General features: G+C 49.3%; 3 protein-coding genes across 10 annotated transcripts in view; 2 read left to right on the forward strand and 1 right to left on the reverse strand.

Moving 5' to 3' along the window:
* The first annotated feature begins 348 nt into the window (after positions 1–348).
* E4F1 (E4F transcription factor 1) lies at positions 349–7,775 on the forward strand. 2 transcript variants are annotated; one of them, XM_015294472.4, is made up of 14 exons: positions 349–517; positions 657–787; positions 887–983; positions 1,305–1,510; positions 1,725–1,845; positions 2,130–2,282; positions 2,611–2,777; positions 3,205–3,432; positions 3,725–3,830; positions 4,134–4,351; positions 4,690–4,888; positions 5,211–5,371; positions 5,988–6,050; positions 6,694–7,775. In XM_015294472.4, the coding sequence occupies exons 1-14, from the start codon at positions 370–372 to the stop codon at positions 7,039–7,041; spliced, it is 2,346 nt and encodes a 781-aa protein (XP_015149958.2). In that variant the 5' UTR covers positions 349–369; the 3' UTR covers positions 7,042–7,775. The 2 variants fall into 2 exon arrangements, with proteins under 2 accessions (XP_015149958.2, XP_015149959.2); XM_015294473.4 differs by having other exon boundaries at positions 3,208–3,432.
* ZDHHC4 (zinc finger DHHC-type containing 4) lies at positions 2,522–15,345 on the reverse strand. Its single transcript, XM_015294478.4, has 7 exons — positions 15,105–15,345; positions 13,081–13,154; positions 11,302–11,480; positions 11,076–11,201; positions 10,190–10,434; positions 8,643–9,637; positions 2,522–5,661 (listed from the first exon to the last, which is right to left on the reverse strand). The coding sequence occupies exons 1-6, from the start codon at positions 15,225–15,227 to the stop codon at positions 9,353–9,355; spliced, it is 1,032 nt and encodes a 343-aa protein (XP_015149964.2). The 5' UTR covers positions 15,228–15,345; the 3' UTR covers positions 2,522–5,661; positions 8,643–9,352.
* A 1,296-nt stretch (positions 15,346–16,641) lies between these two features.
* Positions 16,642–24,704, forward strand: part of GRID2IP (Grid2 interacting protein) — a 30,070-nt gene continuing 22,007 nt past the window's right edge. For 2 of the 7 annotated variants that reach the window (XM_025155229.3, XM_040647879.2), the window contains exon 1: positions 23,347–23,413. In XM_025155229.3, coding sequence (XP_025010997.2) covers positions 23,400–23,413 — 14 coding nt within the window. In that variant the 5' untranslated portion in view covers positions 23,347–23,399. Of the gene's footprint in view, positions 20,034–20,871; positions 21,505–23,346; positions 23,414–24,704 lie in introns of those variants that run through there. The other 5 variants (XM_040647877.2, XM_040647876.2, XM_040647875.2 and 2 more) reach the window with 5 other exon arrangements.

Here is a 24,704-nt window from a genome sequence, read left to right on the forward strand (position 1 = left end):
GCCGCGCGGCCGGCTCGCTCCGCTCTCGTTGGCCACCCTCCTCACGGCCCCGCCCCCCGCGCGCGGCTGTTGGCCGGCGCCGGGTGGTCGTCCGAGCCCGATGGGCGGCCCCGCCGCGAGGCCCGCCCGCCCCGCCGCCTCGCGTAGTAGCTCGTTAGGCTCGGGTTCATGGGGGCGCGGGGTCAAAGATCAAAGGGGGGGGCGCGGGGACACCGCCCGAAGGCCGTCGGACCGAGAGCGTTCCCGGAACCCCCGCTCGGGACCGCGTTTCCCGTCGAGCCCCTTCGGCCGCCGTCCCGCGGCACGCGGCCCGTTGTTATGACGACACGGCCGTAAAGCCGCCATCTTGGCGGTGCGGCGCGTTGCGACATGGAGGCCGCGGTGGCAACGAGCGCGGGGCCGGCGGCGCTTACGGCAGCCGCAGCCGAGGAGCGGGAGGGGGCGGCGGCCGCGGGCTCCGGGCCCAGCGCCGGGTCCGGCGCCTTCCTCAGCCTCTCGGCGCCCTTCAGCGAGGAAGGTACCGGCGGGGCCCGGGCGGAGCGGGGCCGGGGGGCGGCGGGGGCCCGGCCGCGACGGGCTCGGTAGGAGCGCCGGCAGCTCCGGTTTGGGCGCGATCCCCGCAGTTTCCGAACCCGCCGACCGAATTTACGTTGCAGACGAGGATGACGTGCACAAGTGCGGGCGCTGCCAGGCGGAGTTCACCTCCCTGGAGGAGTTCGTGCAGCACAAGATCCAGAAGCGCTGCCAGCGCGGCCCGGAGCCGCCCCTCGGCCCCGAGGGACCGAAGGTGACAGCGGGGTCCCGGTGCCCGTTCCGAGGGCTGAGGGCGGCACGGTGACTTCGGAGGGCTCAGCCCTTCCTGTTGACACCATCTCTGCCCCCACAGGTCGTTCCCGCGGTTGAGGAGTCCATAACTGTTGCTCATATCGTCGTGGAAGCGTCCTCGATAGCAGAGGAGATCGGCAATGCGTCGGCTATCGTAGGTGAGCGTCTGCCTTTTATTGCTCTGTGTTAGAGGTTGGCTCACTTGTCCAGCATCCTTCCCTGTGTCATCTGTGCTGTGGCCAATAAATGACATTTCTGTGTTACACGCTCGGGGCTGAGCGTTATCCTCAAGGTGCTTTCATTCCAAAGCGTCTGTTCTAATATCAATAACAAAAGCTTTACAAAGACAAGTGTCCCAGGGTTCAAACATCTGTTTTTTCCTTCCTACCACTTGACATTCTGGAGAAACACATTGATATGAGGTAGGCATGTAAAGCTGTCGTCGGTACAGAACATAACTGTCTGTGTCCTTTTCCCAGGTAGTGGGCACATAAAAGAAGTCATTGTGGCAGGAGACCACGTTTTTGAAAACCCAAATGGTCACATTGATGGCGATGTCACGGAAGAGCAAGGCAACCCCGACGATCAGGAGCAGGATATTGCCACAGAGCTGATAAAGGTTAAGCTTCTGGTCAATAAAGAAGGGCGGTATGTGTGTGAGTTGTGCCAGAAGACATTTAAAACGGTAAGTATAACTTCTGTGCTGTTTGAGTTAGTGCAATACTGAGGCTAGCTGTTATACTGAGACAAGACTTGATGACAGTATGCTTTTCTGCAGCGTGCTATACTTTGAAATTAGAGCTTCACCCTTGAAAAAGAACGTTTTTGCTTTTTATCATTGAAATATAGAATATTTAACTTGTTTTGAAACTTCTTTCAAAATGTGATTCCTACCCCAGGCAAGCATCCTCAAAGCTCACATGATCACTCACAGCAGCAGAAAGGACTATGAATGTAAACTCTGTGGAACTTCCTTTAGGACAAAGGGGTCTCTGATTCGACACCATCGGCGTCATACTGGTAAGAGTACTCCAAATTGCTCCTTGTTGCTGGGGTGCACTGTGTGTTGTTATCCAGTGTACTTTAGAGCGGAGTTTATCGCTGCTTTCCATCTTCCACTGAGCTGAGTTGACACTGTTGAGTTCCCTGATGTCTGGGATGCTGGGAGGCAGTGCAGGGTTGTGAGATAAGCATAATCTGCTTGCTGTAAGTAGTCGAAAGCACTCTTCTGTAAGTCTGTCACACAGAACTTAAACTGGCACCTGATGGTTTAATACTGTTACTTTGATTCTTGTCGTTCCCAGATGAAAGACCTTACAAATGTAAGAAATGTGGGAAAAGCTTCCGGGAATCAGGAGCGCTGACTCGGCACCTGAAGTCTCTGACACCTTGCACTGAAAAAATTCGCTTCAACGTGAACAAGGAAATAGTAGTCAATAAAGATGATTTGCCCACAGGTCAGTGATGCTGTGAATAACTGCCTTAGACCTGACAAAACCAAGCATGCTCCTGGCACCTGAACTATATGTTCTTTTTCATTTAAGAAACATTTTGCATTGATATTCAGTTTATCTCTTTCACTGGAAAATGTCCTTTTTATATAGATCAAAACTATTAACCCAAAGTGCACGTAGTTGATGCCAGGCTATAAAGAATATTATAGAGAGTGTGTTACAAGGATGGTCTTAACAGGCACTTATATTCTAACACACATTTATTGTAGGGCACAGTAAATCGATGAGGGGTGGGCAGTACATCAGGTGATTCATTCTGCTTTTCTTGAAGGATCCTGTAGTTCAAACTCAGAAACTGTTCCATCAATAGCGAGTGAATCCATCGAGACCTCACCTGTGATTCATCTAGTGACAGATGCAAAAGGCAACGTTCTTCATGAAGTCCATGTCCAAATGCAGGAGCTTCCTGTTGTAGATTCAAAATCTCTGGACGAAGATGTGAGTGTCATTTCTCTTGAATATCTATCGTGTATTTTATGCAGGAAGTAGTTAGAAGGGTTTTACCTCATGAAATTTTCTTATGTGCTAAGTATAAATCTGTGCAGTGAAAAATAAATGAATAATTAGCTCCTCTCTCATCTGAAAGCAAAGAAGGCAAACTCTGCTCTGACCCTGTCTGAGTGTGGAACATGCATTGAGATGCATAGGGTTCATTACTGGATGATGCAAAATCCAGTTTTTGTACTGATCATGCACTGCTGCAAGACTCTGACAGAAGCAAAAGCTCATTCCTTGATTCCCATTGTCAGAGTACAGATTGGTCTCACCTTCCCAATTTAAGATCATTCTCTTTGATTTTTCAAGCAAATATCACAAAAAGCCTGTGCCTTTGTTGTACCAAGTTTTGGACTATTTATTCCTCTAGCAGTCGCATCCTAAGGAGCTGCCATGTGAGGGGGAAACAAACAGTGAGAATCTGCTGAGGCAGGCCATGAGGAATTCCGGCATTGTGATAGAGAGAGTTGCTGTGGAAGAAATGCAGAAGGCAGATGAGGCTGCTGTAGCTGCTACAGAAGAAATAAAAAATGAAGTGGTGCAAGCAGAAGAGGAGCCATGTGGAGAACAGCATGCTGAAGTAGAACAATCAGAGCCTGTATGTTTGCACTTCGTAGATTAATTTCTTAATATCTTCTGTGCCTGCACTTGGTTGTGAACAGTAGTGTAATCCTGACTACACTGCATGTTATCTTCCATGCACTGTCCCTTTGTGCCAGTTTTTACTGCATGTTTTTCATGCATGTTGGTGCACAGTCCTGTTAACAATATCAATCTTTTCTGGGCGGATGGGGGTGAAAGCTGGAGTATTTAATTGGGAATTTAGTTACCAAAACTTACTGTACAGTGCAGTAAAAAACATATATACTGTACCATTTTCTTTCCAATAGACAGATGCTGAAAGAACAAATGGGTACAAAAGTTACGTTTGCCCTCACTGTAATGAAGCTTTTAGTGAAGCTGCTTCCCTTGAAACGCACATCAAAGGACATTTAGGTAAGGCTACAATGCATAGCTGTTGTCTACAATGCATCCTGTCTTACCATGATCTTGAACACAGTGTAATTTTCATTGTTTCACATTCTTTGCCTTTACACAGACTTCAGCCATACAAATTCTGTTGATGCTTAACACAAAACATGAGAGGAGCAGAGCAATTGGTTTTGTAATTCTTTTACGCTTTGTTCTAGAGCTTAACAAAAAGGCTCCATGTTTCAGGACCTGCCTGGCATCTGCAGAGGTAGTTTTGTGAAGGGGCCAATTTAAAGCATTTCTGTCATTAATGCTTTCTCTCTCCAGATTACAAGCCTTTTAAGTGCGAGGAATGTGGCAAAGAGTTCACGAAGGGCTACCTGTTAAAAAAGCATCAGGAGGTGCACGTCAACGAACGGCGTTTCCGCTGTGGAGAGTGTGGCAAGCTCTACAAGACTATTGCACACGTCAAGGGGCATCGAAGGGTGCATTCTGATGAGCGACCGTACTCCTGTCCAAAGTGTGGCAAACGGTACAAAACCAAGGTGTGTCTGCCTTGCGTCAGGTTTGCTCTGAGAGTTTCCTTTCCAGAGCTTGGGTTTGGGATAAGCCAGGAGGCTTCACTGCTGAACAAACAAATGCCAGCTCCTCTCCTCTTACAAGAGCAGAAGACGCTTTTGTATCAGTAGGGACAAGAGGGGCAATGTTAAGTCATAGTTCTGAGTAAACTGTTCCTTCATGTATGAAAACTAATAATACAAACATCTTTATCATGCCTTAGGTGAGAAGTCCTCAAACGCTGACTTTTACACTGGAAGCTGAAATAGTGCTTGCTTGATTTAGTCATTCCCTTTAGCTGCTCTTGGTACTTCTCTCTCTACAGAACGCCCAGCAAGTTCACTTCCGTACGCATTTGGAGGACAAGCCTTACGTGTGTCAGTACTGCAGCCGGGGCTTTCGGGAGAAGGGCTCTCTGGTCCGCCACATCCGCCATCACACGGGGGAAAAGCCTTTCAAGTGTTACAAGTGTGGGCGAGGCTTCGCGGAGCATGGCACTCTCAACAGGCACTTAAAGACCAAAGGTGAGATGGCCAGGTTTGTCTCTGTTGCAGTAAGGGCAGATGCGTGCTTTCTTCCAGGATCAGGTTTGGACGAGTTGCTTTTTGGCAGAACGATGGTGATTTTTCAGGGTGTGAAATATTTAGAGTGATTGTAATGATCTTCATCTAAGGCCATTTGGTTATCTGCATCTCTGTTGCATCAAAAGAGGGGATGCAGACTTCTTGGTTTTTTTAGGTTGGTTTTTTTTTTTCCCTTAGTGTTGCATAGCATTTGCCAGGTATTCTCACATTTATGTCGGTTATGTAAATTGTCTTTTTATGGCATTTTTGGAATTCCATGCAGGTGGCTGCCTTCTGGCTTTGAAAGAGGTGGAGGAAGTGATGGTATCTGAGGAAAGCCAGTCAGCTGACAATTTAGCTGCAACAGTCATCTCTGAAGATCCTCATACTGTTTTGGTAGAGTTTTCTTCAGTGGTGGCAGACACTCAGGAATACATCATTGAGGTAAGAAGCGAGCAAGCAGCCTTGTTGTCCTGCACATAACAGAGGCAGGAAAATGAGGACGTGGGGAAGGCTGGCAGTACTTAACCAGAAGGCTGAGACTAACAACTTCTGACTGTTCAAGATTTTCTGACCTCTCACACTTGCTTCGGCTTTCCTTCAACTTCAGTTTATTCTTCTCCCATTTCTGGTTAGCTTATTTTGTCTGAAACAATTTTTAACTCTGGCCATCAAAAAGCAACAATTGATGCATTTTGCTTTCTCCCTCTGTGTGACAAGGAGCCAGCTCTCATCTGCAGAATAACAGTCCATTCATTGAGTCTGTTTAGTGCTGCCATAGTAAACACTGGGGCTGCTACTAATAGGAGAAAAATCTGCCAGTTGGCAGAATCCTGCTGAGAAAGGATGTCCTCTTTCAGTTATTTCTGCATTATTGTGAAGTAGCCATTTATAATGGGATTTGGAGAAAAAATTAAGGAGTTGTCTTTAGAGTAGTTGCTGCATTGTGGGGGGGAAACAGGATGATTTTATAAAAGATCTTGATCTCTTTTATCCTGGAAATAGAATTCTTTTTAAACTAATAATCTAAAAAAGGAATCACCCCATTTTGTCTTTCAAGACTGCTACTGAAGATATGGAGACCAGTGAAGCTACTGAAATAATGGAGGGAACAAGACATGAGGTAAAGCAGCCACTTACTTAAACTGTACTTTCTTTGACTCCCATGTAGGTGTAATTAACTGCTTCGAGTGTCTGGAAGCCATGCTAAATAAGCAGTTCTGCAGACTTGTCTCTATAAAATAATAACCGTGGCCATACTGAGTTTGAACAAAGCTCAGTCTAACCCCAGACCCTGTCAGTGATAAAGGCTAATAACTTGTAGTTCTTAGTACATGAGACTGTAGCTGCTGGCTAAGTAGAGTTGTACGATGCCACTTCAGCCTTTGAGAAATTGTCCTCTCAATGAATTCCTGAAGGCTCAAAGTAGTGGCTGTTGCAAAATCAGAGGCTCCTCAGTTGTAGCCAGCCTGTCCTGAACAATTAAGTATGCACTGTTAAGATTTTGCCACAAACAGTACTTTGACTTAAATCCAGGGAGTACCCTGCTGGCAAAACATCTTCAGTAACACAAGATGCATGTTCTAAGACTTTGCTTTTCTTGGGTACGTGAGAGCTTCAGTGAACAGCGGGAGGAAACAGAAACTAAACGCTGCTTGCTGTACTGCACTGCTGATCATCAAGCATGGTTTTCAGCTGTGACCATGACTGTACTTCTGACAATGCAACACGTCAAGAAATAACTTGCCTCTTTTCTCATAACGTAGGTTGACAGTCACATTATGAAGGTTGTGCAACAAATAGTAAATCAAGCAAACTCTGGTCACCAGATCATCGTACAGAATGTCACCGTGGCAGAAAACTCTGAAGTAACCACAGATGCTGCAGACACCATCACCATTGCAACCCCTGAAAGCCTCACAGAGCAGGTCGCTATGACACTGGCTTCTGCCATTGGAGAAGGAGCAGTGCTGACAACAGAAGGTAGCATCGAGACAGAAGAAGCAACAGTGACGATGGTGGCATCAGAGGACATTGAAATAATGGAACATACAGGAGAGTTTGTTATTGCCTCCCAGGAAGGGGAGGTGGAAGTCCAGACTGTGATTGTGTAATGAACAGCGTGCAGCTACTGACAGATGTTAAACTTACTGTTTTTCTCCAGGTTGGGGAGTTTGATCAGTCCTAAGTTTGCCATTACAGTTCAGAGAGCAAGGGACAGAGTGTTTCTATAGGTAAATGGCTTAACAGGATGGTACAGCCCTGAGATGTTTTCTGTTTCAAATGTAAATGACAGTAGTTAAAGCCCTCTGCATGGGTTTACTGTGAAAGTGACCACTATGCCACCTTTGACAGTCTCAGTTTTTTGTGCAGCTCCTTTGCAAAGCATTTACCTCTGACCACAGGACAGTAGCATCTTGGTGCTTAAAAGGATTCAGAAAGTGCAGCAAGTATGTAGGATCTCATAAGAGATGACTAAAATTAATCGTATGCATTTAAAACAAACCAAGAAAACCAAACCTAAGGAGTTCTGGTGTCCATTTACCACCAGTCAAACGCTTTCATGCCTTTAACCTCACTACTTTACTCCTCCTAAGGCATGGTACTGCAGTATTTTTTTTTAAAAAGTATTTTATATCCTGGACAAGTAGCCTTATGTACTGGTCTATAAAGAATGCATCGTTGTACCCTTGCAAAGCCAGACAGGCTGCTCTGAGAGCTAGTCTGTTGGTGTGTAAAGCCATATTGTATATTAATTTTTTAGAACCATAGATGGATTTGTAATTGCATATTGTACAGATTAGGCATGTAAATAGATTTTTAAAAATAAAGTTATTTAAAGTTCTTACTATGCTCTTCCTATTATTTCTGCTATATTATCACTCAGAGAAATTTCTGGAAGAAGAACAGGGCACATAACACTGTGCTTAAGAAACCCTCATCTTTTGGTGAGTCAAAAACAAGTTTTCACCCCAAGCAAATCTCTGCAAGCTCAGATTTGTGCATCTATGCTTTTGGAGATCTTTCAAGTGATCTACAGCTGAATTCCAGTCAGAGGGATTACAGAAGGTTACTTCCATAGCCATACATTTACTTCTCTCTTTGATGGTTAAGTCAGAGTGTGGGGTTTTTTTTAAGTCCACTGATAAAGGGCCCTTCAGAGTTCACCTAGAGAAATCCCAGTAGAGAACTAGAAAACCATATTATTGCTGTATTTCTAATGGGGTCCATTTTGTGAATGCAGGAGGGCAGGCCAAGAAACAGCTTCAGCAGCCATTAACCTCCTTTGCAGCAAAATGCCAGAAATGCAAAGAAATACCTTCAGCAGAGTCAGAATTTCAAATAACAGAATGAAAATGAGAAATGCCAGAAGGCTTAAGTTTGTAATCTGCCAGAACCTGCATCTCCAGAGCTCAACCACCGTTTTTAATACTCTTTTCAGGATGCTGAAATTTATCAGAAGCCCACCGTTATAGCATTACTAAAGCAACATCTTGTGAAATTGCTGAGAAGGGGCATCAAAAGAGATTCAGCAGCTAAAGAGCAGCACTTGTAGATTCCCTTCTGTTAAGTAATGTGTTCCATACTCATTCAGATTTGCTGTACAACATCGATTCTGCAAACTGCTGAATCTGAGTATTCCTGTTTTTTAATACAAGCAACACCTTCTACATACTGCTAATAGGATAAACATTGGCCAAGCAAAGGTACTCACAAAAAGATGAAGCGTCCTCAAAGCTCACAACAGCTCTTTGTTAGCTCCTCCCTTGCTACTGCACAGAGAGATTCACTGTGCTCTCTGTTGGTCCACGCTGGCATCTCCATGCCAGCAAGTTTACTACCAGCACCTCACTGAGTAACTTAAATAGAGTTCTGCTGAGCTACTGTTAATTAGAATATTGCTGTCAGCTGTGACTTACTATCTTTCTACAGAGCAAACACAGTGTAAGTAATAGGCAAATCAGTGCATTCAGATGTTTACTGCTTCCATATGTGTGGCATCGTTATGTTCCTCTAAGGTATCCTGCAGGAAGATGTACATAAGATATACTGAAGTAACTCAGGAACTCCAATTGCCAATTACACTGTGGCATATATTTTGCAGCATACAAACAGTAACCATATATATATATAAGTTCATTATGTACTGTACCTTAGCTGAACCTAACTCGAGTACAGCAAGCTTCTGGACTGCAGTTGTGTCTGAGAAGACAAACAAGTTGCTTTCACAGCTGATCTGAGTAGTGTTAGAGATAAACTTGCAGGAGCTCCAGCTTTTGCTTTCTGGAAGACTGACCACCTTCATGAAGAGTTTCCAACTAATTGAAGTTGTTTCTTTTCTTATTTGAACAAAGTCCCCTGTGGTATCAAAGCACATTTTACAAAAAGTAAAAAAAAAAAAACCCACAATGAAGAGCATTATCTTCATTTTTTCTTCTTTCTTTCCAGCACTGCAGGAGACTTAAAGATTTCCTTTAAATTCATCCAGACTCCTTTAGCATAAACGTTTTTGTAGACAACTTGTCTGTCACAAGGCTGCAATGTTAGATGATGGGAATGCCTGTATCTCCTGCATTTATACCATTCGTTGAAAGTTTGGTTGGTTAAGGCCAAGTATAGGTTGAAACAGCAGTATGCACCCAGTATAAGTGTGAGAAGAATAACAAAACCAAGCATGAAGACAATCCTAGGAAAAGTCAAGAAAAGGTGCTGCAAAGAAAAGAAAACAATGATTTGGTTATAAAGCTGGGCTATCAAATCACACAGCATAAGAGAACAGAGCATTTGCTACACATCACCTCACTGCCATACTACAGAAATGGATGAAGGGAATGAAAAGCAAAATGACTGAAGTACCAGAGTGACTCAGCCACTCTCTGCTTAAATGTGTGAGAAAATATTCAAGGATGTAAATTCCAGGGTAGAAGGGTCCTGCTTTACCAGCCTTATCTCAAGAATTGATGGCCATTTCCTAGCCCATACTAAAATAGATGGTCACTGGAATGTAGTCATTTTCATGTATCAGATCTGCTGAGTTAAAGCAGTTGGGACACAAAAATCCAAAGAATGGGAATGCAATGAGAAAAATCCCATATTGTTAAAAGTATTCTCCAGTGAGTTTTCTAAACTTAAATAGCTGTGTAAGTCAGTAAAGAACTGCCATCTGTTTACATTCTGCCTGTGAAAACAGGTGGACCTGGAGATCTCCATAAGCAAAGACACAGATAAATCTTTTTACAGGCTAATAGCTTGTAAGCTTACCTGGACGAGAAAGGGAATCTCAACAGCGTGCTCCTGTCCTTGGTCATCAATGTAACTGCCATGCATCATGTTTGACAGCAGCACCACTTGGATGAGAAACGCTGCGGTGATGCTTGCAATGGTTGCAGCCATCACAGTCAGTGTGAAGAGGTAGAGGAAGAAATACTTTGCATTGAAGGCACCGATGCAGTTGTTGACCCACACACAGTGGTGATCAAAACGATGCACACAGATGTCACAAAAACCTGATCAAAAGCGAGCAACAAGGCAAGTCAATCATTCGATTTTAAGTGATCGATTCAATCTTTACACAGTTTAGGACAGCTTTGCATTCAAGGAAAAAAATGAGAATTGCGGTCACGATTTAGGTGACCGTGTAAATTAAAGGAAATTCAACTACTCACCACCAAATAAACAGCATGCAAAACAAAGATGTGTACCTCATTTCTTAATTGTATTTACCGAGACTGCAGCTCAAACATTCTGCTTTCTCTGGCAATACAGCCTAACACAGCACGTGGAAGGGAGGGACTGTAACTCCCTGCTTTATTTGAAGTGATGATGACAGCAGCAAATTCTGCCAGGGAAACGAGAAATTCTGAACTCAGCTCTTGTCAGGCAATCATTTTTATTTCACCTTTAGATATTCAACAGCTTATCTGGCCCTGACCCAAAGAGATACCTTCAGAACTGGTCATTTCTGTGAGAACAAATACAGCACGAATGGGCAAAGGGCGGCTGTGATGTGGAACCCTGCTAAAACTGAACGAAGTTCTACGTGCGTTGGACTGGGTAACAGAACAGATGTAGTATGAACTGCAATTATCGACAAAGAATTAATTTGGGAATGTGTTGTTTTGCTTGTAAAGGAAGTTAAAGTTCTTACTGCAATGTTTTGACCTGGCTGGCTTTTCCATGTTGCACGTAGCACACACAGTGCCTTTCTGAAATAATACACCATCGTATGCATAAGTCTTCATCAGTGATGCGTGATTTGATTTTGTTATTACACCTGTGAAAGAAACAAGACAAAAAAGTACAAGTATTGGTATTAGCAACATTTTTAGGTTCTATTTTCAAACAGCCACAGCCCACATTCAGCACGAGCTTACCAGGGTTGGCGCAGGAGCAGAGAATGAAGCAGCCCATGTTCCCAGCCAGCAGCAGGTAGGGCAGCAGCAGCATCACGAGGTGGAACTCCAACTCCCAGCAGTAAACAAACACTTCCCATGTGTATTCGGCATAAACTGCTGCTTGCAAGGCTATGTGCAGGACAACAAACAAATAGTTTCTGCAACAGCAAGGAGATGGTTTAGTTAATACTCAGCATCCTGATCAAATACACTCAGCAAAGGCTTTCCATATGCAAGGAGACACCTCTTTCAGGTTTCTGAGCCAGCACAGATTGCATATTAAGTGCTCTCTCCACCCAGTAGCTTCGCCTTCTCTTCTTCACACGTACACTCCTTTAAATATGCCAACTAAACTTGCATCCATTATCAGCACATCATTCGGATCAGTTTCCACCAGCTAATGAAGTGCAGCCTCACAGTCCCCTGGTACTGCCAAAACATGCCATAGCAATAGGCTATAAAATGCTCTGCCGAAATACATTTGCTGTGCACTGCTATGAAACCAAAGCAAACCCAAGAAAAAGGTATCTTAAAACACCACGATATTCTAAGTATATATACTGTAAGTAGCTGTTCTAAAAGAAAGCGTGGCAGAAGGTCAGCAGACTACAACCTGTGAGGCAAGGTGCACAACTGCTTGGCGTGCTGGTTTGGTTGGGATGCATCATACTGCACAGCAACTCCAAACACATGCTGTAAGACCTACTTACCTGTAAGATGCACGTTATGAAAGAGACTTGTACTTACTACACTTCTGTGCACAGTTTTCTTTTATTACCAGTTTGAAATCACTAATAATATGCATTTCACTGCAGTGTGAAGTGCATTGTACGTAAGCTCTCCTACCCTGCTCTCTCCTACATGTTTCTAGTGTGCAATCCAACAAGATCCTGCTGAGTCTCCTCTCAAGTGTGGGGCTACAAGAAGCCACCCTCACGTGCTGTACCTCACTGTGCTTCTGCATGGAGCAAAAAATCCTGTGGCTGAATGAGGTGATGCAGTGGAATAGTGTGCTCGAAGGATCGAAGTGCCTCCAGCACAAATCGTAATGCAGCAGTGGCAGCTACACCAGGCTCATCAGGTAATTGCTCTGTTGCTGACTGCACATTCAACAGTGAAACCACTCTCTCTCAGGCAGTGTTAACTAACACCAGCAAATCTGCACAGCAGGAAACAAACAGCAGTGTGCATTCAACAGCTGTAAATATTATGCTCCTGAATATGTGGCATACTCGAGTTGCTGCCCCCACAGGACGAGTATTTAAGAAGATTCTGAAACAGATCTTAAAGCACCAGATTTTACAGGATGCTGCTAAATTCACCTCAATCCAGCAGGCTAGACATTGGCAGCTTCCTGTGAGCCACCAGCACATCCAGGCTGCTGGACTAAGAGTAATGGGATTTGAGGGGGAGAGAGCAGGGATCATCAGCTCTGCCTGAACCCGTTCTGCAGCTGCCAGGGAGTTTGCTGTAATTCTCCCATGGCTGTGGTTTCCCACCAGTGTGATCAACATCTGTTACAGTGGAAGCTACTGAGCCACATTATTCATCAAATACATTCAGACATTTCAGAGTACCATCTTCTTAACACAACTAACAGCAAGACAACAGCGGGGTAAACCTTAATGGGAATCTATAAGCCCAGCATGCACTCCTGACGGAAAGAGAACACCTATGGATAACACTAACAGGACACCAACAGTAATCAGAAACATTAGCAAAAAATAATGTCAAAAGCATTAAGTAAACGTGCATTACCGTGTGTGAAAGAGCCTGAGGAGCACCTTCTGTGTCACACTCTGGATCCGAGTGGGGATTACTAATGACAGCACCTGAGGAAAATAAAAAGGCTGTGTTTATCTGAATTGCACACCACTTCTGCCTTGTGCCCTGCCCAAATACGAAGGTAAGTCGCTAATCCCTCAGTTATGTATCACTGCAGCCATATCACCAGGGAGGAAGCTCATTTCTGGGGGCACGTGAGCTCCTGATGGGCATGTTGCTGGGGTTCTCAAAAGCAGAGAGAGGTTCCACGTTCTTGGAAGCCCAGCAGGCACAAAGAAGTGAATCTGGGTTAATGTGTGAAAGTTATAAGGAGCTTTTATCAGGTTACAGACTGCGTAACTGGCTAAGCAGGGGATAGAACTGAGCAATTTCTGAACTACAATATGCTTCATCGGGACATCTGACAGATGTAAGGGGAGATAAGCAAAGAGATAAAGCCTGCTATTCTCCAGAAAGATCAACAAACAAACACACAAAACCAAAAAGCAGAACAACAAACCAACAACACAACGCACACCCCAGACCCTTCAGCTACAGCTAGAACTCAGTTTGACAGCTCCACATCTGCCTAATTGCCATTTCAAAACCAGCCAGACACGGAGAAGAAGAAAACTGCCTGTCTTCATTCAGTGGGATCCTCTGCAACAGTGTGTGACTGCGGAATTGTTTGGCTCTGCTGTTCAGAAGATGACATCTCTATAGCAACACTCTGCTTTATCAGTGGGAGAAATAGAGCAGCTGAGCCTATTTCTAGCAGACAGGGAAAGAAAACACAGTCACAGCTTTTTTATCTCGGACGTGAAAGACCAGAAGGCAAAAGACATATGTAGAGCTGAGAAGATGCTAAATATTTTTCTTTTAACTGGTATGCCTCTTATCAGCAGCTCCACTTACAAGTCTTTCTGAAAGAGACTGCACAGTGCAGCAAGGAGACAAGCTACAGACAGAGCTACACACAGCCTATCGTACAACTGCAGAATCAAAACTAAGTCAGCAGCGTGTTAATTACAGCCTAACCTTATATTCAAACCCATTATTTCCTCACACACAGAACATCAACTCCTTGTAACTCAGACGCTTCCTACACCAAAGCAAAAAGCTCTCGTGGTGATGACAGAGGGATGAGAGCTGTACAGTGAGGGCAACCTCCCTGCACAACCGGAGCTCAGCAAACAGATGGGGGTGGGAGATGCTGCAGAGCTGGGCACAGCTGTGCTGTGTGCACGTGGGTTGCTTCGTAACACACAGAATACTGTAAAGGATCTCAAAGGGGCGCAGCAAACAATTGCAACGCGCCTCCAGAGTTACACGCTTCATTAATTAGGGCCAGAAATTCATCTAAAATAAAGTGCCCAGGGACACTATTTAGGGCTACCTTTGTTTATTGCATGCACACCAGTGTCAGTTGCATTTCTCCAAACCGGGAGCTTGCAGCACAGCAGTGCATTAGCTGCTGGTTGCTATGTTTCATACGAGTACCTATTAAGAAATGAGGGCAAATGATAAATTTCTCTCCACGGTGATGAGTGTCTGTACAGCAAAATGCTGATGCTGGGAACAAAACAGGATCAAAGTCCGTTTAGACTCCCATAAACAGCACAAGGACGAGGGGGAATGGTCTTAAACTGAGACAGGGGAGGTTTAGGTTGGACATTAGGAGGAAGTTTTTCACTCAGAGGGTGGTGACGCACTGAACAGGTTGCCCAAGGAGGCTGTGGATGCCCCATCCCAGAGGCATTCAAGGCCAGGCTGGATGTGGCTCCGGCAGCTCTGGTAGTTGGCAGCCCTGCACAAAACAGGGGGTTGAGACTCGATGATCATTGCGGTCCTTTTCAACCCAGGCCATTCTATGATTCTATGATTATGATTCTATGAACTGCCTTATCCTTTCCCTGGCAATACCTCCTTAGTGTAAAGCTGTCCCGTCCGTCCTGCACCACGGCCCGGTACGGAGTCCCCCCCACCCGCTGCCAGGCCGCGCCGCGCTCAGCCCTTACCTGGCCGGCAGTGCGGGCAGCCCTGCCCAGGCGGCCGCCCCCGCTCCCCGCGTGGCTGCAGTACAGCACGGCGACGGCGAGCACGAGGCACAGGTAGAGCAGCAGCAGCGGCAGAAAGTCCATGCGCGGCTCCGAGGGCCGCTTCGGCTTCCCGCGGCCGGGGCCGAGGCCGCAGGAAGGGTCGCGCCGGGCCCAGAGAGCAGCGAGATCCTCGGCCGCCCCGGAACTGCGAGTCGAGGCCGAGGCACGGCACGGCACGGCACGGCACGGCACGGCTGCGCCCGGAAGCGGCGGCTGCGCCCGCGGTGTCGGGGCGGCTTCGGCGGGGGGCGGCCCGGAGCGGCGGCGCGGCGCTGAGCTGAGCTGAGCTCCTGCCGGGCCCTCGTCGTGTGTCCGCAGAACCAACCGAGGAGGAAAGCGGGCGAAATGAAAGCGAAACCTCTCGTGTCTGAGCGCTGTGCGGTTCTCGTGGCCCCCGGTCGGGTGCAGCGCTGCTTTGCGAGGTTGCTAAAAAGGCCTCGTATTTGCTGCTTCTGGGGTGTTTGGTTTCTAATGGGAGCTCCAAGCGTTGCATTGCTGTTTAGCAATGAAAACAGCGAAGCGTTGTTACCCCTGGGTCAGGTGCTCCTTGTTGCAGCCGGGAAGCACTGCGGGTATTTCCACCATAAGCACTTCAAAGACAACACCATTCCTCCATTACATGGTACAAATTCATCAATTACACTTGAGATAATTAACATATACACACCTATCTCAGGTAGTGGATTATGAGGTTTGCACTCTTCTATTCCACAGTCTCTCCTCCTGCCTAGCATCCTTCTCGCATCGTGACAGTCCCACCAGCTGTTCCTCCATCCAGTGGCCTTCCTCACTCACCCTCTGTATGGGCTGTCTTCACTGATGCATGCTCGGTAGGAGGATGCCAAGTGTAAGTAATTCATAGGTACCAGAATCATAGCATGTGCTCACTCAGCACTTGGCCATTACTTCTGCTCATCCTTGGGTAGAAATGAGTTTGGCAATCTGTCTTTTAATTATATATACTGGGGTGCCGGAAGATAAGGAGGATAGAGGGGAGTACCTTGATGTCTGCCTCTTGCATCCCAACCTGCTCCCACAGCAGAGACAGTTCAGCCTCGTGTGGAGGCCCTGGCTTCTTCTGATGTCTGACAAGCCTATTTGCATCATTTCATCATTCTGTTTCTTTTGCTGAAGACCTCTTGTTAAAACAGCATAGCCTTACAACGTGCTTTCTAGTTGATAATGCCACATCCATAACGAGTAGCAGCATCTATAAGCTATTACAGGTTTGCAAGCAAGAATTAATCACATAATGCAACAATTCAACAGCTATATTTCTAAAAGGACACTACTAAAATACATGGTATATCTCCTTCTTCAAATCAGCTATTTCTAAAAACATGCTATAAAATACATCGTGGCCTTCTTCTTCAAATCAACATGGAGCTTCCTCAAGAACCTGCCCTAAAATCAGGTACCGGCGCTGGGTGGGAGCGGGTGGGATCCCGGTGCTGGCTGCTGCCCATGGCTGTTAGCTGAAACCATCCCGGCCTGGCCGTGCTGCCCTGCTGCCAGCACGCGGCGATTGGGTTACTGTGCTGGGATAGTTTGCTGCAGGAACTCAGCCAGGTGCTGCTGCCGGGTAACTGATCCAAAGCTCCGCGGCGCTGTGATGGTTTTGCCAGCTGATCCTCCGGGCACACAGGTAAGGGCTGCAGGGTGCTGGGAGATGAGAAATGCTCTGGGCAGAAGGGGCCGTGGGACGTGAGGGGCATTTCACAATTTGGATCTTGTTTTCCCTGGTAAGGTCCCGGACAGCAGCACACCGAGCTGGGGTCTGAGTGCAGCCTGGGGCGGCAATCTGCAGCCCTGCACTGCACTCCTGGGCCGTCACCAAGAGCCGTTTTTGTCCTCCTGATCATAGCACGCATTCTGCACAGCTCTGGGTACAGCTGTGGGTTTGGGATGTTGGAAGGAACCGTACATGTTTGGTGCAATGCTGTGCTTGCCTGGGACCCTTGGGGCTGTGCCACGTCTGCACAGCAGATCTGCACCCTGCTCTGCTCCCAGGCCTCCTGGGCTGTGCTGGGAGAAAGACAGCAGCAGAGCATTCAGCCACAGGGTGAGCCTCAGCACAGAGCTCATTCAGCCTGAACGCTGTGAAAATCAGTTAAAAGCTTTTTTTGATCTGAGTCTGGGAGGTCTTCAAGGAACCACATGCTATCTGTACATTTAGATTGGAAGCTCACAACTAATTTCTTGCAAGGATTAAGAAAGAACATCCCTTACAGTTGTGCCTATTGGGCTGTCAGCAGCTCAGAAGCCTGACACTTCTGCAAGAGCGCTCCGAGGCAGCAGCACACAAGCACCCAGCACACCAGCAATGATGAGCAAAGCACAGTGTGCAGCCATGGGAGCTCTGCAGCTCCCTTAAGGCTTTGCCCAACCCCAGGTAGCCCAGGTTTCTGGGAAGCTGCTCCGTGTCGCTCACCAGGAGGGCAGGATGGCTCTCTGCACTGTACGGGGATGTGCTGCCCCTCTGCAGCCTCCTGCTCCTGCTGATGCTGCAGCAGGACGTGTAATACCCTAAAACCTCTTAGCGTGCTAAGCCCTGGGATCCCTAAGTGCTGAGGAAGCAAAGGAGAAAATCAGAAATAGCAGCTTATGGGGGAGCTGGAGGCAGCATGGGGTCTGCGCTCAGGATGTGCCCTGTTGTGAGGAGCTCTGCCCTGCTTCTGGCAGCCTGGTAGAGGCAGCACCCCAAGCAGCACCCCACAGCCGGTCCAGACCCAATTCTGCAGCATGGTGTGGGTCATGGGGTGGACACCTCCACAGCCTCTGTGCTCCCACCTGAATCCCAGCCCCAGGGGCTCAGAGCGCTGCATCCCTCTGCTCAGCACAGCCCGTCTTCGGATTTGCCTGTGTGGGTAATGGATTTCCCCCCATGGGATCTAATCTGTTGTACCTCCCTTCAGGCCCTAATCTCCTCGAGCTGCAGGCTGAGGTCAGCGCAAGGCTCAGCCAGGGCTGGCACAGCAATTGGTCCATCCGTAGTTCTCCCTGTGATGGCAATAAAGGCAATTAGGGCAGAGGGGAATAAAGGCAAGCAAAGCATTGCTGGGTGCTTGGCCTCGACCTGGAGCACCTGGGAGGGCTCAGCTGTGCCGTGAGTATATGGGGACACGGAGCTGCCGACAGGGACCTCGCTTGGCTGTGTCACAGCAGCACAGGTGATGGAGGACAGCCGGGAACTCCGGGACCTCGTGGTGGGACAGACCTGCCCTGTCGGACTGACGGGAGAGGAATTCTGTAAGTGCTGTAGCAATAGGATGTGGAGGTGGAGGGATGATGTGACCATGGCCATCAGCCCCGCTGTAATGCAATCAGCACTGTGTGGAGGAGGACATGGTTATTACCTTAGTGTTGGTTTCCACAGTGTCTGGTCCTTTTTAGCACTTCCTGATGAGGATGGCACCTGCTGTGCCCCTCCAATCTGCAGAGCAAGAAACTCAGGTTGCATTCCCAGTGATGCTTCTGAGCGATTCAGTCTGCAGAGTCCTCCTAAGATAATTTGCCCAGATAAAATAGTCTGTTTCATTTTTGTAAACGCTTAATGTGAGTTAAGTAACATGGATGGAATAAACATGGGAATAAAAAGCATCTTCAGGCGGCTGAGATCAAATGATGTGAAGCTCTGCATGCAAATTAATTGAGCGAGTGTCAGCAGACAGCAAATGCGCGTGCACTGCAGCAGCACTCGAGGGGCCTGGGAGAACAGCGGCTGTGCTGATCCCATCTGGGGCAGAACAGAGGTTTGGGACTGCTGCACCCTGAGCTCCCTTCGCCCCTTGCATCCACCATGTGGGTCTTAACACTGGAACTAGCTACAGAATGAGGATTTGGAAATCATCTTTGTGTTTCAGGGTGCTGTAGCCAGGTTAGCGCAGGGACATTTTGGCCTTCCCTTTGTGGGCAGAAAGAGATGCTACAGGGGGCTGAGAGGATCTGGCAGATGCTGCTGGAAATAGGGTTTGCAGCACTGAGTATTGAAAAGAGCCACTGAATGTTGGTTCACCAGCACAGCGTGTATGAATTAGTGACCTCTATGGACACACACAGCAGATGCCCTTCTCCACTTCCTGGGCTGGGCTGGGTGCGTGCCACGTCCTCACTGCTAACCGTGCCAGTGGGAGAATAAGAACCATTTTGGGGGAAATACAAAAGAAAACTGCCCCTCTTGGAGCTTTTTGTCCCCCAGGGTGTGGGGTCATGGCACACCCACTGCAGCATCTCCAGCAGAAAGCACCGCTCTGAATGGAACGTGCCCACACCACCGCCTCCCCTTTGTGTCTTGCAGTTGCAGCCATGCCGACGACCAACCAAGGCTGGCCAGAGGCGTTTGGCTTCTCTCTGGGTGGCAGCGGGCCCTGCTACGTGCTGTGGGTGCAGGAGGGCAGCAGTGCAGCAGCGGCAGGGCTGCGACCGGGCGACGAGGTGCTGGAGCTGGAGGGGCAGCCCGTCGCCTCACTGGGCTGCCCGGCCTTGCTGGCATTAGCCCGGCGCTGCAGCTCCGTGCCCCCCAGCATCGGCGTGCTGTCCCGGCTGCAGCGTGCTGACCTGCCCCCCGCCCCACACCTGGGCTTGCAGCTGGTGGGTGGCAGCCCCCCGCGTGTGGCCAGCGTGGCCCCTGGCTCTCCTGCTGCCACCTGCGGCATCGCCCCTGGGGACCTGCTGCTGGAGGTGGATGGCGTGGCTGTGCGCAGTGCCGAGGCGGCGGCCGAGCTGCTGGCATCCTGCAGTAGGCGAGCGCTGCGGCTGGGGCTGCTGCGGCCACAGAGGGACCTCGGCCCCAGTGCTGCTGCTGTGCGCATGGAGAGGAAGCAGAAAGCGCAGGAGTTCAGCAAGAAGGTAAAGCTGGGGCGTGAGGGGGGCACCCGGATGGAGCTCAGCACCACGCTCCTCACATCCCGTGTCTGGCACACTCACATGAGTGCAGCCAAGCCAGGCTGCTGGGTGTGGATTCATGGAATCATAGAAATATTTGGGTTGGGAAAGACCTCTACAGTCATCAGTGCCAGAGAGAAGGGTCCAACACAAACCCATCTTGAAACGATCGCTGAGAGAATAAATGGGAGCTATGAAGAGCTTTGGGTGTGGATCCCAGCTGCTCGTTCTTTTTGCTCTATGGGACCACACCGACACCTCCTGAGTGCCCTCCTTCTGCCTGAGCGTCCCCATACAGTCCCAATGTGTGCAAAGGGAGAAGCAGTGCTGCGATGACATCTTCATTGTGCTCCTGAATGCTGCCTAGTGGGTAATTTACCAAACATCACCCTGCGCTAATTATGAATTTGATCGCAGTTGTTTTTTTTAATCTTTCTAATTTCCATTTCAAAGCAGCCTTTTAAAATGCTGTTATGAAAATAACCAGGCTTGTGTGTTTTTTGATCCCAGGCTAATACAGGAACAAAGCATTCCTAAACAGATCCATGGGCTGGACTCCCTTGGTTGGCAATTACAGCCTCACAGATAGGCACAGAGCTGTGGGTTCGCAGGCACTGCCCCATGTGCAGATCCACTGCCTGCTGACTGCTTCTGCTCTGACGGTGCCCAGGTGGTGTTTGTGGGGCTGGAGCTGGGCTGCCCCTGCTGAGCATCGTGTGTGGCCGTCACCAAAAGTTGCTTGGGATCTCGGTTGAGGTCAATGTCTCCCTCTGTCCCCTGCACGCTGGGCATGGCACCTCAGCCCCAGCCTGGGAGAAAACATAACAGAAGTGGCCCAGCATTAAGCTCACTGAAACGCCACGTTCCTCATCCTCACTGCGCTGGACCTTGAGACAGAAAAGTGTGTAGAGCCATCCATAGGGAGCGGCTGCTGTTCTGTCCCAGATTCAGTAACCTTGAAACGTGCAGCACGTGGTGGCTGTCACCAAACTGGTGGCACCCAGCATCCATGGCAGGGGGATGGTTCCTGTGGCCACCTCCCTGGTGGCCCTGATGGCCGTGGTGGCCCTGTGGGCTTATCATGCTAGCATCCCCAGTGCAGCATGCAGAGCAATGGAATCAGGGGTGTGTATGAGATGCCAAGTGACCAAAGTTTCACTTTCCTAGCCACGTTGCTTCCCTTCCCATTGATTGCCTGGATGCTGCCCCTAGTCAGATCTGATCTGTGTCCCTGTACTCCCACTTGACCCCTCTCAGTGCCCCTTTGTTCTGTGCTGCAGGTGGATGCCATCCTGGGGGACCAGCCCAAGCTCAAGGAGCAGGTGTTTGCCGTGCTGAAGCAGTACGCGGCCGAGCGGAGGGTGGAGTGCTTGGCCTGCGCCCTGTGCATGCTGCTCACTCAGGAATCCCACCAGCACCTCATCGACAGCATCAGGTACTGCCTGGCTGACGTTACCCATGCTGTCAGCCTGCCTGGCGGGGCTGTCGGGGCAAGAGACTCTGCGCAGGGCTGGGGGCCCACTCCCACATCCTGGGGTGCCATGGTACTGCTCTGCTGGTGGTCCCCACGGTCCCCAGCATCTCTTGTGCCTTGGCAGAGTGTCTGTGTTATGGAGACCTGAGCATGCAACCGCACTGCTGTGCTGCTCCTGTTGTGTCCAAGGATGGGGACAGGGCCAGGGACAGCACGTGGGCACGTGGCGGGGATTACAGCCAGGCTGAGACAGTGGCCATTAGGGAATCAGGTCTCCATCTGGCCCTGCTCCGGGCCTGGCTTTCCAATTTCTGCTTTAATCAGTGGAATTGCAAGATATTACCGTTACCATAACGACATCCTGTGCCGGGGTATCTGCCATGCTCTTGAGGTCCTGCAGAGGGAGGGTGGGTGCCCCCTGAAACCAGGAGCCCCTGGTACCCCCAGCTCATACCCCACCGGGGTACCCTCAGAGGGGCACCAGGAGCCATCACCTGGAGAATTATACAACATTTTTCCCCACAGAGGGGGATTGCAGTAGGTTTCTCCATTTCCCTCTGGACCTGAGCCCCTCTGCCATGGACACACTTTCCCTGGGGTGTCCCCATCCCAGCAGTGGTGCTGCTGTCCCCATCATGGGGTGCTTTCCCCCCGTGCCCAGTGTGTGAGGTTGGCGGTGGGGCTGGGGCAGGATGTGTGGTGAATCGGGCAGCTCATCTCAGTTTAATGGAAATGAAATATTTAGCTTAGGGAAAAGATTTACCGCCTAATCTTGATGAAATGAATTGAAGGGGAAAAAAAAAGTTGCTTTGGAAACAAGGTTTCCCAGCTGAGGATGTGCTGGCGGGAGCTGCACACAGCTCTGTGTTTGCTGTTTGTTCAGAACATGAGCTGCTTACCCCGGAGTCCAGCATCAAGCAGGCTTGCTGCTGAGCAAGAGCTTTCAGTGCTTTTAATAACTCACCCAAAGGTGCTGAGAAGCTCCTGTGTGTGCTGGATGTGTAGGATGCTGAGAACGTATTTGGGTTCTTTCCACAGGGCTCAGGGCTCAGCCCTGTGGCAGAGCTGCCCCAGACCCCCATGGCTGTGCAACCCCCCCCAGTGCCCACAGCCCTACAGAGCAGTGAGACCAACCCTTCCCATAGCATGGGGCAGGTGAGGGCAGTGCCCACGGACAGGGAGGGAGGATTCTGGGGGGTGATGTGAGGGATGCTGGGGGTTCCCAGTGTTCCCCACACCAGCAGCCCTGGGCTCCAGCTGACTGGTTGAGCCCTGCATCAGGGTGTAGTGTGGCAGCAGTGACAGTGACAGTGACAGTGGCAGTGACCCACTGGGGATGACTGTGTGGCTGTGCGGAGCTAAGCAGCCAGCACATCCCTGGTGCTGGTCTGATTGGATCTCTCCCTCAGCGCTGTGTTTATTTTGGGACCTGGCTTCCACTCTCCTCCTTCCCCCCGCATCCCCCTGCCCAGCTCCGTGCTGCTGTGAAGTGTAACCCAAGACCCCCAGGCTCAGCACAACACTGGGACCTGGTGCTGCATGCAGCGCTCCTCCTCCCACTGTCCTCAGGCTGAGCTTTTTCGAGTTGCTTTTTTTTTTTTTTTTTGCTTTTTTTTTTTTTTTTCCTCTTCAGCTCAAATGGATTTCATCCCATTTGCTCAGAATTAAGCTCCCACAGATTTTAATTTGCTGACATTTTCTTCATCCGTTGGGTTGTGGATAGCAGGGATAATGCACGTGCGGCGCCAGGTCCTCCCTGCGCGCAGATCCCCTGCCCATATGGTTGGTGGCTGTAGTAAAAGTGCACAATTGTAGTTCTGCTCAGGAATGATGAACACCAGCGGCGCGGGGGGAAGATGAGCTGCCTCGGGTGAGTAACAATGGACCCTTCTTGGGATCCTGGGGGGCTGGGAGGGGAACGGCTGGAAAGCTGCTTAATTCCGGGATCTAGCACCGCAAAAAGGAGATATGTGAAAAGTTAATTAACTCTTAGCAGCCGTAGTGCATCAGAGCATTACGCACCACTATGCCAGAGGCTCTCTGTGGTGGGAGAGAGAGAGATCTCTTCTCACTCTGTGCCCCTCTGTCACCTGCGGGCACCAGAGCCCGGCTGTGACCCAGGGGTTCATTCCTCTTCTCCCCACATCTGCCCCACGTGGGATGTTGGGGGCAGCTGTGGGTCCTGGGGTTCAGCTCTTCTTCCTGGGATGTCTCCAGCCCAGGCTGGGAATTGCTCCGACTCTGCTCTGGGCACCTTGCAGTGCCAGGGTTGTTGACTCAGAGCCAAGTGATGCAGACAGGATCCTCGCTGCGTTTCAGAGGTTAGGAGCTCACCGAACACCGTGTTCCCCTCACTGTCTGCTGTGCGCCGTGCCTTTCCTCCCACACCAGCAGCATCCCAGTGTCCACGTCAGTGCTGTTTCAGCTCACAGCAGTGGCACTGAGGTTTGAAACATGTTTCAAACAGATGGACAACAGAACTGTAGAGCGATGAGCACAGATCTCCACTCCCCCCATTGACCTTCAGTGTTGTAAAAGTTGTGCATGCCACTCCAGCTCCGATGCCCTGCGCGCAGGCACTGTCCCATTAACCTGGATGCAATCAGTGGAATGTGCCCATGTGCTGATGCACACCCCAGGTGCAGGAATCCGTGGGGTTGTTCAGGCTGCTGCATGCCGTGGGGCTCCTGTAAGTCCTTCTGTTGGGCTTTGTTGCAAGGAGAGCACAGCGGTGCAGTTTGTTCCTTCCCAGCTCCTGCTGGGGGGCACCAGGCAGCCCCGGTGTCACTCTCACTGCTGCAGTTCTGCCTGCAACCCCTTTGATCCCCAACACAGACAACACTGCTGCCCGCTGGGGGTTCTCTCATCTCAGAGAAATTCCGCTGAGCTCATTTTAATAACGCTCCCAAGACAATCTATTTGTCCCAGCTTGTTTTTCACGGCAATAACATCACTCGGCACCTCCCCGTATTAAAATGCTGCAGCCATCTGTGGCCACCTCTGGATGAGAAATTTCATTTTATCCATCAGGGTTTATACAGCACACACCGTGCTGCTGCCATGCCTGCCCCCGCCCCATGATTGCATGCCCCCATGGATGGCCCTTGCTTTGGTTGGGGCTGGGGCACCACTGGTGCGTGGTGCAGCAGTGCTGTGCTGTG

This window comes from Gallus gallus, chromosome 14, assembly GCF_016699485.2.
Source record: "Gallus gallus isolate bGalGal1 chromosome 14, bGalGal1.mat.broiler.GRCg7b, whole genome shotgun sequence".
In the NCBI taxonomy this organism is placed as follows: Eukaryota; Metazoa; Chordata; class Aves; order Galliformes; family Phasianidae; genus Gallus; species Gallus gallus.